General features: G+C 42.8%; 1 protein-coding gene and 1 pseudogene across 1 annotated transcript in view; both read right to left on the bottom strand.

Moving 5' to 3' along the window:
* Window positions 1-3,596, bottom strand: part of kpnb3 (karyopherin (importin) beta 3) — a 63,426-nt gene extending 59,830 nt beyond the window's left edge. Inside the window, exon 1 of the mRNA XM_020519606.2 lies at window positions 3,489-3,596. Coding sequence (XP_020375195.2) covers window positions 3,489-3,566 — 78 coding nt within the window. The 5' untranslated portion in view covers window positions 3,567-3,596. The remainder of the gene's footprint in view (window positions 1-3,488) is intronic.
* Window positions 3,597-4,805: 1,209 nt separating this feature from the next.
* Window positions 4,806-12,030, bottom strand: LOC125483386 (annotated as a pseudogene).
* Window positions 12,031-15,582: the final 3,552 nt, after the last annotated feature.

The following is a 15,582-nucleotide window of genomic DNA, read 5'->3' as shown; positions in this document are numbered from 1 at the left end:
TCTGATGAAGGGTCTAGGCCCGAAACGTCGGCCTTCCTGCTCCTATGATGCTGGTTGGCCTGCCGTGTTCATCCAGCTCTACACCTTGGTTATCTCAGGCTCAGACATAGTTAGGACAATCACGTTCCCACAACCTTAATAAACACTGCAAGACAAATAACCTTGCAGAAAACTTTAAATGGTAAAAGTTTCACTATACAATTGTATTGGAAACAAATTGATATTTGAATTTGTTTTCATAGTCTAATCCCAGAAGTGCCATTTACAATTACCCCCAAGACAGAAGTGATTTGTACAAATTACAAATCCCACAGCACATTAAATGTAAACTCTATGCAATGAGTGCCAAACATTATTCCCCAGCTAGGTTTCCTTTGAAACAGGCAACGATCATATAATACAAAACTAAAATATAAATATACTTTTCAGTTGGCAACAATAGAAGGTTAATGCCAATTTTCCAACGCTTAAAGGGCAAATGGAAAATAAATTTTAATTACAACTTATTTCAACAAGCACATTTCATTTTCTGTATTTCTAAATACTCTTGAAGATTAAAAACTTGAATTTCTATAGGGCCTTTCACAACTTCAGGCTATCCTAAACCAGTTTACAGCTGATTACTGACAGCTTTTAGTTATACATCTCTAACATAAAATGTCACAAAGCATTTCATAGGCATCAAGATTTGAGTTATGTGAAGCAACATCGGACAAATAGAATAGAATCCCTACAATGCAGAAAGAGGCCAATTGGCCTATTGAGTCTGCAGTGACCCTCCAAAGAACAACCCCCCAGACACAAACCCCTACCCATCCCCGTAATCCCAATTTACTATGGCTAATTCATCCAACCTGCACATCTTTGGACACAACGGGGCAATTTAGCATGGCCAGTCCACCCAATCGGCACATCTTTGGACCGTGGGAGGAAACCGAAGCATCTACCGGAAACCCACGCCAATACGGGGAGAATGTGAAAACTCCACACCGACAGTCAGCCAAGGCTGGATTTGAACCCAGGTCCCTGGCACTGTGAAGGCAGCAGTGCTAACCACTGAGCCACTGTGCTGCGTTTTAAAGAGTAATAGGGAAACCAAGTGTTTGAGACAGGGAATTCCACAGCTTAATACCTTGGCAATTTAAGTACTTTTAGAGATACATTCACGTTTTTCGCATTGCAACAATGATAGTCAATTTGTGCACAATAGGTTCCCACAAACAGTAATATGATAAATGATATATCTGTTTCTGTCATGCTCGTTGAGGTGTGAATATTGACCAGAACACTAGGCAGTTCTACCTTGCTATTCTTCAAAATGGCGTGATGCTACTTCTAATGCTAACCTGACAGATGGGTCTTTGGTTTGACATGCCATCCAAAATACCACACCTCTGATTGTGCAACACTCAGTACTGCCCTGTGAACAACAGCCTTAATTTTTATGACAAAAGTCTGCAATAGGACCTGAACACACAACCTTCAGACTTAGAGGCAAGGGTATTACCCACTGAGCTATAACTGTTACAGCTGTCACATTGTAGAAACAACCCTCAGTCCCAAATACTAGATCAGTACAAATTAAAATGACCAAATGATACAGCAAGTTCTGAGCAACTTATCAAATGGAATATAGTCATTAACAGATGCTGACAACAAAACTAATGATTCAAATGTGCTGGCCTAAGCATTTTTCTCTCATTACTTCCGGAAAATGATATCCACAATGGTACGGTCCCATAGGTATCACCTTCCCTTTCATTAATTCAATCATGTCACTAGCTCTGATCAGCACACCATGTTCCCATCTATAGGAAGCATCACACCAATCCAACCTCAACCCTATCTTCACTAACCTTCAGATATATGGAGCAAGAAACAGTATTTTACTTCCCACTCTAAGCAACCTTTAAAATGACAGGACTTTAAAATTACACCTGACCTTTTGAAAGCAATCATATTTCATTAACAAGTAGTAATTTCGTTAGTATAAAAGGCAATGAAAGAATACATAAATTGTGGCTGGAATTAAACAAATCCATTAAGTTATCAATTTATATATCACCAGGCAAACCTTACTAACAGATTCCTCCACACCCGTTAAGAGAAAGTTGTTAAAAACAAGTTAAAGAACAAACATACAAGAATATGAATGGGGAAGATTTTTATTAACAAAAATCTTTTAGTGCAAATAAAAGCACGCAATGTATTTTTAGTTTAATTTAAAACCCTTCGTCTCCACAATGAACCAGAACAGATATTTGAGCCTGCAATTCAATAGAGGGTCTATTTAAATCCAGCCAAAGAGGAAGTCCAATGAACCAGTTATACCACACACAAGAATCATACAGCAGACAGGAAAAGCCATCTGGCCCATTTTTCCATGTTCATTCCTTGAAAAACCTAACCAATTAATTCCACTTTTTCCCAAATAACCCTGCTTTGTTTTCCTTTTTGAGTATTTATTCAATTCCCATTTCAAAGTTATTGAATCCGTTTCCAGCCTGTCAACACATTATAGAATATAAGAAATCCCTGAATTTAAAAACAAACTGCTCATCTTCCACTTATTTGGCAATTTTTAAAAATCCATACCCACTAGTCATTGTCTCTCCTGCCACTAGAATCACAGTGTTACAACACAGGAGGCCATTCAGTACATAGGGTGTGTGCTAGCTCTCTGCAAGAACTCAATTCCATTCTATCACCCTTACCCCATGGAGCTGTAAACTATATTTTTCAGGTGCTTATCCAATTCACTTTTGAAACTTACGACTGAATCTCCCTCTACCAGAGCTTCTCAGATCCAACTGTGGTATAGAAAGATTTCTCGTATCACCTTTGATTCTTTTGCAAATCACTAAGTTGGTGGCCCCGATTCTCAACCTTTCTGCGCATCGGTACGGCTTCGCCCAATTGATTCTGTCTACGCCAAACGGGACTTTGAATACCTCAAACAAATTCTCTCATCCTTCCCTTCGAGGAGTCCCGGTTTCTTCAATTAATCCATACAACTAACGTCCCTCATTCCTGGAACCATTTTTCTAAATCTTTTCTGAAGCCTGCATCGCCCTCCCTTAAACTGCAATGCCCAGAGTTGGAGACATTTAACACTCCAGCGAATCAATGTAAACAAGCCTCTCCTTAGTTACTCCATCCTGATTTTGAACACCTTTATACAGTACCTCACCGCCTCCTCCCCGAGTTAATCTTTTCTGCTCCAAGGGCGGAGAATCACAGTTTCCGCCTATGTTTTAAAGAGGCAGGCGTACAGGGATGAGCACATGGGTTGAGGATTTACCGGCAAGGCCGGCTGCACGTGGGCCGCTGCCTCCTCCCCAAGCCCAGCGCAGGGGAGACACTCCTTCGCTAGGGCCCAAGGAGTAGGCCAAGCGCTGTCTCTCTCAAGCCTGACTCGGGTGGTGCCTCCTGCCCCCCGCACCAGCCAGAATAAAAGAACGACAAAGTAAAGAGACTGCCGCAGTTACCTCGGCTTGCTTCCGGACAGCGTTGTCAGGACTCAGGAGGTTGCTGAGCAGGAGATAAAACTGCTGCTGCTCCGCCATTGCGCCGAGTGTGAGAGAGGCAAGGGGGGGAGGGGGGGTTTGGGGGTGGGGAGACGGGATTAGCTGACCTTTGACACCTCGCGGTGGAGGGGGCGGGGCTACCGTGCCGGGGAAGAGGCAGAGAGGGACTCTGACGTAAAGCGCACGCTCAGCCGGCAGCGTGGTGGCACAACGGAGCTGGCCGCTGGCCGGGGGCGTGACGCATGCGCGCCTCCGGCTCTACCCCCTGAGAACCCAGCAGGCGGGGCTGTCGCCGCGTCCTCCGATTGGTCAAGCTGGCTTGAGCGCCTAAAGTGACGTTTCAGCCATTCAACACAAAAAAATGACCAAAGCGCGGGCGCGGGAAATACGATGATGTAACCATGATTCACTCAGAGCGCGGGAAATGGGTACTGCAGCTTTTGAATGAATGGTGCGCCTGCAATCTGTAGGCACCAGGCAGGATATCTTAAGGAAATATTATGGATATCTTCAAGGAAAATACTGCGGATGCTGCACATTTCAAAAAGAAATATTCTGGAGAAACTCAGCAGGTCTGGCAGCATCTATGGAAACAGAAACAGAGTTAATGTTTGGAGTTCAATTACTCGTCTATGAGGTGAAGATCTTATGTATCCATGACCTGATCAGTTGTAAAAATACAAACAAAAATGATACACCTTCGCTCACCAGTGGAAATCAGCTGCTTCAGCCTGTAAATGCTCGAGGTCAAAGGTCACCACTACACTACGATTTAAACAAAGTGCTGGGTAAACTTAGAAGGTCTGGCAGCATCTGTGAAGTGAGAAATAGCTAATATTCAGAGTATGATATGACTTTTTCAGCACTCAATATGATTACTTTCTTTTCGTGTATTGACTAAAGCTCAAAAAGTGGTATTCAAAGGCTGAGACAAAAATACAGCTACTTCATGGAATAACAAGGTGTAGAGCTGGATGAACACAGCCGGCCAAGCAGCATCAGAGGAGCAGGAAAGCTGACGTTTCAGGCCTAGACCCTTCTTCAGATTCCTAGTCTATCCATCTTCTATCCGCCTCCCCCTCTCTCCCTATTTTTTTCAGAATCCCCTTCCCCTCCCCCATTTCTGAAGAAGGGTGTAGGCCCGAAACGTCAGCTTTCCTGCTCCTCTGATGCTGCTTGGCCTGCTGTGTTCATCCAGCTTTACATCTTGTTATCTCAGATTCTCCAGCATCTGCAGTTCCTACTATCCCTCTTAAAACTGAAAGCAACATCCAATATTCATGCTGTGTATTTTCCAAGATTTTTTCCATCTCCTAAACAAGTAGTAATTCTTATCATCCAAGACAACTTCAGTCCCTCTATATACTGGGATTAGAACTGTTTCATCAACTTTAATATTAATTGGGTGGATGTCACCACTCTTTATTTGGTTGCCAGATCCGACCAACCCAACTGTCACTTGTAGTGGTTTCCCTGGGATTTTTCTGGAAGTATGATGTCGCTGTTTGTTACCTTCTCTGCTGCAACCCTTTCCACCAAAACATGGTCAAAGAGAGGCAGGAACCTTTCAAACCTAACCTGCCATGCCTGCTGCTACTTACAGAAAGTGCTTGCTTCATGCACAGTTTACTGCTATCTGAACAAGTGAATCTTGATGGCATTCTCACTCCTCCACCTGCTCCCACCCTGACCAATGATCCTTTTAAAATATTGGCAGCTTGTACTGTTATTATAATTTTTTTTGCACACGTGTGCGTGGCATTTAAGTAAAACCAGGCCTGTGCAGCAGCTTCTCAGGCTGCTGCATTTCCCTACATTGGTGTGGCTTCAGAGGAATACTTTCTTGGCCACCTATACTGTTCAAAATGCAGCTCAATGTAATACTCATCGGGGATAACAAGAACTGCGGATGCTGGAGTCAGAGACTGTTCTGAAGAAGGGTCCCAACCCGAAACGTCAACTTTCCTACTTCTCTGATGCTGCCTGACCTGCTGTGTTCCTCCAGATCCACGCTGTGTTGTCTCAATGTAATACAGCTGTTCACTTTCAATTATGAATAGCACAGTTTTCTAGATTCACTTAACATTGAGTTTGACAATTCCAGATTGCAATCTCTGACCCACCCTTGCACTTTTATTATTTTTCCTGTTTTGTTTGCTTTGTTTTTTGGACAGCAACTGAGAGAGTAAATTCTGTCTTTTTCCTATTCACACCAGGGGCAGCACCAGGCATACCTAAAAATGAGGTGTCAACTTGCATATCAAACAGCATTAGCTGCAAGTGATAGACCGAGCTAAGCGATCCCCCAACCAATGGATCAAATCTAGGCTCTGCAGTCCTGCCACATCCAGTCATGAATGGTGGTGGACAATTGAACAACTCACTGCAGGAGGAGGCTCCACAAACATTCCCATCCTCAATGATGCGGGAGCCCAGCACATCCGTGCAAAAGATAAGCCTCAAGCATTCGCAGCAATGTTCAGCCAGAAGGGCCAAGTAGATGATGCATCTCAGGCAGCTCCAGAGATCTTCAGCATCACAGAAACCAATCTTCAGTCAATTCGATATACTCCATGTGATATCAGGAAACGTTTGGACACACTGGATACTGCAAAGGCTATGGGATCTGACAACATTCCGGCAATAGTACTGGAGACTTGTGCTCCAGAACTTGCTGCTCTGCTAGCCAAGCTTTTGCAAGCTACAACATTGGCATCTCTAGATAACGTGGAAAATTGCCCAGGTATGTCATTTGCCCAAAAAGCAGGATAAATTGAACTCAGCCAATTACTGCTCCATCAGTTTACTCTCCATCATCAATAAAGTGATGGAGACCGTCAGTGCTATCAAGCTGCACTTGCTCAACAATAACCTGTTCACTGATGCCCAGTTTGGGTTCTGCCAAGAGAACTCAGCTCCTGACCCTCATTACAGCCTTGGTTCAAACATGGACAAAAGAGCTCAATTTCAGAGGTGAAGTGAGAGTGATTGCTCTTGACAGAAAGGCCATGTTTGACCGAGTGCCGAGTAAAACTGGAGTCAATGAGAATCAGGTGGAAAACTATCTGCTGGTTGGAGTCATACCTGTCATATAGGAAGATGATTGAGTTTGTTGGAGGTCCAGGACTTCTCTGCAGGAGTTCGTCAGTGTCCTAGGTCCAACTATCTTCAGCTGCTTCATCAATGACTGTTAGCACTGCCCAAGACGGAGCGACACAAAATGGCCAATGGCTGCCTACGGCGTAATGCAGAACATTGCTGACAGTAGTTAGAGCGTATGGGAAGATATTTGCTTGAATAGTCTCTGCAAGTACATCAATAGTAACTCTGCATAATCAAGGTTACTTAAATGAGACAGAATGTGCAGCTGCAATTGCTTACGTAGTGTTAAAAAGCAGAGGTTGACCCCCCCACTCTGATAACTAAAACCGAAACACCCAGAGAGGAGTACCTCACCCTATAACCTGTTAAAAGGAGTGTAAGAAGGGGTGTAATCCATTTTTTAGCAACTTCTAGTGGTTAAGTGAGCTAAACCACTGACACTTACTTTACAATCAACAAGTAACAATTTATTTATCTAAGTCTAACAGTGAACAAATTAACTAAATTATTAACAAATCGAATAAACCCCTTCTAACTACTAACTATTCCCAAATAAAACAAGATTCTAATGGTATGCTGTTCCAATAAATACAATTCCCATTTATATAAAACAAAAATAATAGAAATAAAACATAGTCTCTCGAAATTACAGCCAGGCTACGTGTCTTCTGGAATGTTCAGTGTCTTCTCTGTCGCATGTTCTTTCAGGAATGCCTTCTCCTTCGAATTCATCTGTCAGGAATATTAACCAGTTGTACCTTTGATTTAGATGGTGCTTTCGCTAAAAATTAGAGAAGATTGTGAAAGCTAGCAATTCTGTCTTGAGAGCTGTTAACTCTTGCAGATGGCAGTTCGCTCTCCTGTCCTTGCCCAAGTGCTCCTTCTTTTATACCCTTGATGACATATCAATATTCCTTACAATTGGATTGGTCCTGTATAGTCAAAACTATCAGATTTAAATTTAATTGGTTTTTGGTATCTGGTTGCCTGCTTCAAATTGATTGGCTAAATTTGTTGGCTTGGTCTACTGACTGTATGGGCCTTTTATGCAAATGTTTCAATTCAAGAGCTCTGGGCACCTGCAAACCCACAAGCTGCTGCCCACAGACATCCTTTTGAATCTCTAAGCATAGAAAAAGCACATCATCTTTTAAAGGGACCACATTCTGCTTCCCCCCCGCCTAACATTTTACAATCACCAATATTTTACAAACACCAAATTCTAACATTCTGCCTCCCAGTCCACGAATACTCTACCCAACTTCACAACAATAGATAAGAACGTTTCACACTAATTAGTTGTTTCTCTTGAATTATTTAATCAATCCGTTACAATATTAAGAGTAGGTTTTAGTTAACATTCTTCAGATAATCGTAGGCAGAGATTCTGAAGTAGTTATCGATCCACATTTTATATATATATATATATATATATATGCACACACAAAAAATCATAAAAGCATTAGAGGAAGAGATTTAAACCAGTTTCAGACAGTAAAAGTCTCCCCCCCAACCCCCATCACAACGGGGAGGAATGAATACAGAGATTAGCAGACATTGGAATGTGGATTGAACGAACGCACTAAGACACAACTTGTTAGCCAAAGAATTCTAACATTACATGTAACCATATAACTTTGTTGGAACTGATCAAGAATTGATATTCTTTTGTATTCCCTGTAATAAGAAATTTAAAAATTGCTGAAGTGATGGGCAAGTACCTACTTAATTGGCAGTTAACACAGTGCAGCTGGCAAATATTACTTGAATACAGTATCCATTGTGAAAAGCCTCAAGGAGAAAGATAAGAAAGTCTGGGAGAAAATCGTGAAGGATCGGGGGGTGGACCACAAGCCTGTCCATCTCAGTGATTAGCAAGTTTGAACTAAGATGCTGTATCCGAGAGCCAATTATAGAGGGACATCTCGACACCACTGACCAATAGTAATCAAAGGTGGGGCGGGGGGTGCTGTAAATTTAAACTGTATACGTTAAGACATTCTAAAGTTTTTTGTGTGCCTTTTTGCTATGTGCTGTGACTGTGTGCAAGTGTACTTGGGGAAATAAATAGTGATTCCTTGAAGAGTGTCCACATTACAGAAGAGGAAGTGCTGGAAGTCTTAAAATGCATTAAAGGTCACCTGAATCCACCCCACGACTCGAACTCTCATCGAAAATATGAGATCTAACAATGACTTTCCCTCCACCATATGGTCAGAAGTGGCGATGTTCACTGATGATTATACAACGTTCAGCACCATTAGGCACTTCTTAGATACTGACGCATTCCATGCCAAAGTGCAGAAAGACCTTGGCAATATCCATTCTTGTGCTGAAAAGTGGCAACATTTGTGCCACACAAAGTGCGTGAAGGACAAAACAGTAATTAGGGAAAAAATTGGGCCTCTTACAAGAGATGGGTGATATCCTAAATTAATATTTCTCATCATATTTACCATCCAGAAAGGTATGGATGCAAGTGTACTTGGGGAAATAAATAGTGATTCCTTGAAGAGTGTCCACATTACAGAAGAGGAAGTGCTGGAAGTCTTAAAATGCATTAATGTAGATAAATCCCTGGGACCTGATAAATTGTATCCCAGGACTTTTTGGGAGGTTAGTGAGAAAATTGCTGGGCCCCGAGCGAAGATATTTGTATCATCGACAGCCACAGGTGAAGTGCCCAAAGATTGAAGGGTGGCTAATGTTGTGCCATTATTTAAAAAGGCTGCAGGGAAATGCCTGGGAATTACAGACCAGTGAGCCTAATGTCTGGGTAGTTAAGTTGTGAGAGGAGACCCTGAGAAACAGGATCTACAGATATTTGAAGAGGCAAGGACTCATTTGGGGCAGTCAGCATGGCTTTGTGCATGGGAAATCATGTCTCACAAATTTGATTGAGTTTTTTGAAGGGGTAGCCAAGCACATAGATGAGGGCACTGTAGTAGACGTTTTCTACATGGACTTTGGCAAGGCCTTTGACAAGGTAGGTTGTTGAGTAAGGTTAAATCTCACGGGATCCAGGGAGAGCTAGCCAGTTGGATACAAAATTGGCTTGATGAAAGGAGAAAGAAAGTGGTGGTAGGGGGTTATTTTTCAGACTGGAGGCCTATGACCAGCGGCATGCCACAGGAATCAGCACTGGGTCCACTGTTATTCGACATTTATATAAATGATATGGATGAGAATTTAGGAGGTGCGGTTAATAAGTTTGGGGATGATACCAAGATTGGTGGTATAGTGGACAGTGAAGAAGGTTATCTGGGAATGCCAGCGAGACCTTGATGAACTGGGCCAGTGGGTTGAGGATGGCAGATGGAGTTTAACTTAGATAAATGCAAGGTGTTGCATTTTGTTAAGGCAAACCAGGCCAGGACTTACACAGTCAATGGTAGGGCCCTGAGGAATGTTATAGAACAAGGAGATCTAGGGATACAGATTCATAGCTTCTAGAACATGGAGTCGTAGGTAGACAGGGTGGTGAAAAAGGCTTTTGGTATGCCAGCTTTCATTGATCAGAGCATTGAATATAGGAGATGGGACATCTTGTTGCAGCTGTACAAGAGGTTGATGAGGTCACGTTTAGAGTACTGCGTGCAGTTCTGGTCACCCTACTACAGAAAGGATATATTAAACTGGAAAGACTGCAGAAAATATTGACTAGGATGCCACCTGGACTTGAAGGTTTGAGTTATAAAGAGAGGTTGAAAGGCTAGCAGCGTAAGAGACTGAGGGGGGAGCATATAGGGGTGCATTAAATCATGAGAGGCATAGATAAGGTAAATAGCGGACAGCTTTTCTCCAAGATAGTAGAGTCTAAAACTAGAGGGCACAGGTTTAAGGTGAGAGGGAAGAGATACAAAAGGGTCCAGAGGGGCAATATTTTTCTCACAGAGGTTGGTGAGTGTCTGGAACGGGCTGCCAGTAATCAAAGTGAGTACAATTTCATCATTTCAGAAACATTTCAACAGGTACATGCATGGGATAGGTACAGAGGGATGTGGACCAAATGCAGGCAAAACCTGTCGGCATGGGCAAGTAGGGGGCAAAAGGCCTGTTTTCAAGCTGTAGGCATCTATGACTCTATAAATGACAGGCAATGACCATCTCACACCTTGACATTCAATGGTGTTACCATCACTGAATCAGCGACTATTAACATCTTTTGAGTTAGCATTGACTTGAAACTGATCTGGACCAGCCATGTAAGTACAGTGCAGGTCAAAGGCTAACAATACTGCAGTGACTAACACCTCCTGATTCCCAAAGCCTGTCCATCATTTACAAGGCACAAGTCAGGAATGTGATGGAATACTCTCCACTTGTTGATCAGTGCAGCTCCAAAATACTCAAGAAACTTGACACCATCCAAGATAAAGCAGCCCACTTGATTGGCAGCACATCCACATACATTTACTCTCTCCTACACCAATGCTTCGTAACAGCAGCATATACTATCTATAACGTACACTGTAAAAATTGACCGAAGTTCCTTAACGTATTCCAAACCCAGAGGCACTACCATCCAGATAGACAAGGGTGGCAGATACATGGGAACACCACCACTTCAAGTTCCCCTCCAAGCTCCTCACTCAAAGTTTTCAGAGTCAGGATCCTCTCTCATATGGGGACAACGACCTGAATGTCAGGCAGCATACAATCCCTCTTGACACTTCTTGACCTAATGGGGCTGATTTCCTCCTGGCATGAGAGAAAGAGAGAGAGACAGCTATTACAGAAAATGAAAGTAGGCGGCAGAGCTGCCACTGTTGATGCAAGTGGGGAGGTATCACAGATGACTGAGTAGGTAGTATGGAGTGGCACGCAGAGTTGGTGGTGCGGGACTTTAGGATGGTTGAGAGTGAGTGAGGCAGTGGTGAGAATAATAGAGCATGAGCTATGATGGGAGGTGGGAACAGAGAGTCTGAGTGTGGGGTATCAGGGAGAAGATAATGACAGAATGGAGAAGGACATTGAGCTTCATCCTATATTGTGCATTCCTCCAGACAACTGAGATTGCTCTAACACAGGTGGTAATCTTGTAACAGGCTGGTGTGGTCTGGTATCAAGCCTTCCACTGTTGGAACTTGGAGAAATGTATGCTTTGCATCTGCACCACCCCATCCAGGGCAAACACCATGCTCCCCTCTGCCAAGTGGGGTACCAATTTCCCTGTCTACCATGTTAAGGGCAATTGTCAGAAACAGTTCCATTATCCACACAGGCACTTTCACACATATGCTGTAGTCTAGAGTTATGAACTGCTGTTAAACGCTCCAGTTTTCTTTCCATCATATGGCTGACCAGAAATTGTGTGCAGTCTTACCACTTCCAATTGGTGAACGTTAGAAAGGTTTACAGGTTGATACTCAAACTGTGTGTCTACATCTTTCTTGACCATTATGAGCAAATCTTCTTTGACCATCAAGTCCTGGGATGGATTTGAACTTGGAGATTCTGAGTCATAGACAGGCCACTACCCACTGCACTACAACACCAATTGCTGGTCTGTTATCAGGTGGATTGACGGCTTGAGCAGTGTGGAATTCTGTAGTTTTTGAGGAGTACGGAATTCTAAAGGTGGTTCTTCTTCTGCTCTGATGTTTTATTTGGAAGGGGTGTCAGCCTGTATAAATTGTAGTCTCCGTGACGATGAGCAGCAGATTGACAAATTTCAGATTAGCTCCATCTAAAGGAAAACCAATCAGCCAGGAATTATTGTACGCAAATGAGTTATTGTTTTAAGACACTGCATTAGACGTAACCAGATGTCTAACATTGAAAAGATAGTGCTCACGATTCAAGATTACATTAGCAAACTGTTGACACAAGGGTTAAAGAATTGCACTAGATTACATCTTTTTATCTTGATTCCCATTTCAGTAGAGGAGTTTCTTTTCACATTAGCTGCAGTTATCATTCTGCAAAGTGCCGATTTTTTTTTCTCTTGAAAGTTGAAAGCGTCCAGAGGATAAGACAGAAATTGCAGATTTCAAATGTCTTTAACTTGGGATGGTGATAGACTGAAGTTAACATATTGGTCTTCGAATTCTAAATCCAGCTGGCGCCATTGGATTTTAAAGTCTCCTCTCTATCAGTCCACTTAAAAGAGCCTTTGAGTAAGATCAACATCAAACCAATTCTGCACACCAATTCATTGTACAAAACTGCCACAAGGTAATTTAAATTGCTAACAAATTTTAAACTCAGGGAAAGCATAAAGAACTGGTTGCAAAAAAATGGAGAAATAATGAAATCGCACTGATGCAGAACTTCATCAAAACTGAGTCACTGGACTCAAAATATTAACACTGTTTCTTTTTCCACAGGTGCTGCCAGACCCCCTGAGTTTCTCCAGTAATTTCTGGTTTTGTTTCAGATCTCCAGCATCTGCAGTTCTTTGTTTTACGATAAATGAGAGGAAATCCTCTGTTTCGTACTTTCCTGAATTGGTGCACGGTGAGAATGCGAACGGAGAAAATGGTTTAATTTGTTGTTTAAACGCAACCTAAATTGTTGCAACATTTCCTGAAAAGAAAACACAGCACTGGCTGTTTTTGTGCTCAACTCAGCACACTGACATTACCAAATTGGCATTGTAAAACATATGGGTTTTCCAGCATAAGCATAATGTTTGACAATGGCTAGTAACTTGAGCAGAATTTTCTTTTTTTTGAGGTGAAGTGGAGGTGGATGTAAAAGTGGGAGGTACATCTGCTAAGTGATGGGTTCGGTTTCCTAGTCTATTCATGTGTGGGTAAGATGGCAAATTTTATGGGCAGGCAGGAAGACCCCCAGATTCTGAGTGCCATGTCTAAGAGACACCCAGACAGGAACTCAGGAGCATCACTCAAACTCTGCTTATCAATCCACCCTTGGAGATGTCAGAGACTCACCAAAAGGCAGCTCCATGCTTCAGCAACACCTCCCTAAACGCTCTCTTGCAGGCCGCACGGGTGGAAAAGGATGTGCTGTTTACAAGGGATGGCAACAAGAACGATCATGTCACCACGGCCTGGGGTGGCTGCAGATAGAGTCATACAGTACGGAATCAGACCCTTCGATCCAACCAGTCCATGCTGAGCATAGTCCCAAACAAAACTAGTCCCACCTGCCTGCTCGTGGCCCATATCCCTCCAAACCTTTCCTATTCATGTACAATTCCAAATATCTTTTAAACATTGTAATTGTATCCGCATTGACGTCAACACCCATGATGAGAGACTGGATCCAATGCCACAAGAGTATGAAAGATCTGCTGTATATCACTGAGGCATATCCCACAGTCTATTCAGTGCCCCTGTGAGTAAAAGTAGCTACAATACTCATCAACTCACGCACCACAAATTCAGTGATCTTTCATTACAACTAGAAGCATAAAAACATAGAAGATAGGAGCAGGGGTAGGCCATTCAACATTTTGAGCCTGCTCCACCATTCAATATGATCATGGCTGATTATTGATCTCAATAGCCCAATCCTGCCTTCTCCTCATATCCCCTGATCGCTTTAGCCACAAGAGCTATATCTGCCTCCTTCTTGAAAACACCACAATATTTCGCCTCAACCACTTTGTGTGGTAGTGAATTCCACAGGTTTACCATTCTCTGGGTGAAGAAATTTTTCCTCATCTCAGTCCTGAAAGGTTTACCCCTTAATCTTAAACTAAGACCCCTAGATCTGGACTGCCCCACCATTTTTCCTGCATCTAACCTGCCTAGGTCTGTTAGAATCTTAAAGCCGTCTATGAGATTCTCTCTCAATCTTAAAACCCTAGTTAATACAATCCTAACGGAAATAACTCCATAGAGGCCAGTATCCCATCACCAAGTCAATCTTTATTTACACGTGGAGAGTCCTTGACACTGATCCAGCTCCCTCAGAGACAGCTCTCAGCGCCAATCAGGGAGCACATATTCTGTGAGGTCCACTTGGCTAACCTTGTTATAATCACTAGACTAATCAACTCAAACATTCCTCATACATCAGTGCTGCCATCCCAGGAATCAATCTGGCAAATCATCGCTGTGCTTTCTCTATAGCAAGAACATCCTGAGGGGACCAAATACGAGATCAGATAAGGAGATCAAAACTGCACATAATGTTCCAGGTGCAGCCTCAGCAATGCCCTGTATAACTGCAGCAAGATATTCTTGTTCCTGTACTCAAATCCTCTCACGATGTAGGCCAACATACAGTTTGCCTTCTTTCCTGCCTGCTCCACCTGCATGCTTACTTTCAGCAACTGGTGTATGAGGACACCCAGGTCTCATTATTTACTCTCCTCACTCAGCTTACGGCCATTCAAATAATAATTGGCCTTACTATTTTTGCTACCAAAGTGGATAACCTCACATTTATCCATGCTATACTGCATCTGCCGTGCATTTACCCACACAAGCAGTCTGTTCAAATCACACCGTAACATCTTTCCATTCTCCTCACAGTCACTCTTCCACCCAGCTTTGGTGTCATCTGCAAATTTTGAGAAATTTCATTTAATTCCCTCATCTAAATTGTTGACAGATGTTGCGAATAGCTGGGATCCTAGTAACGATCCTTATGGTGCCACGCTAGTTACGGCCTGCCATTCAGAAAAACACCCATTTGTTCCTAATCTTTGTTTCCTGTCTGCTAACTAATTTTTTATCCATCTCAATACACTGCTCCCAGTGCCATGCACTTTAGTTTCACACCATTACACCGACTACAATACTAACCTTCCCAGACTGCTTCCCCGAATACTGACTGTGAGGACACTGATCTCAGACTGCTTCCCCATGACACCAACCATGAGGACAAACTGCTTCACTGTGACACCGACTGTGAGGACACTGTTCCCAAAATGCTTTACTGTGACACCAACTGTGAGAACACCCTTCCCAGACTGCTTCACCGTGACACCGACTGTGAGAACATCCTTCCCAGAATGCTTCACCGTGACACCGACTGT

Source organism: Rhincodon typus, chromosome 6, assembly GCF_021869965.1.
Source record: "Rhincodon typus isolate 14 chromosome 6, sRhiTyp1.1, whole genome shotgun sequence".
Classification (NCBI taxonomy): domain Eukaryota; kingdom Metazoa; phylum Chordata; class Chondrichthyes; order Orectolobiformes; family Rhincodontidae; genus Rhincodon; species Rhincodon typus.
This window is presented reverse-complemented; position numbering and strand designations above follow the sequence as displayed.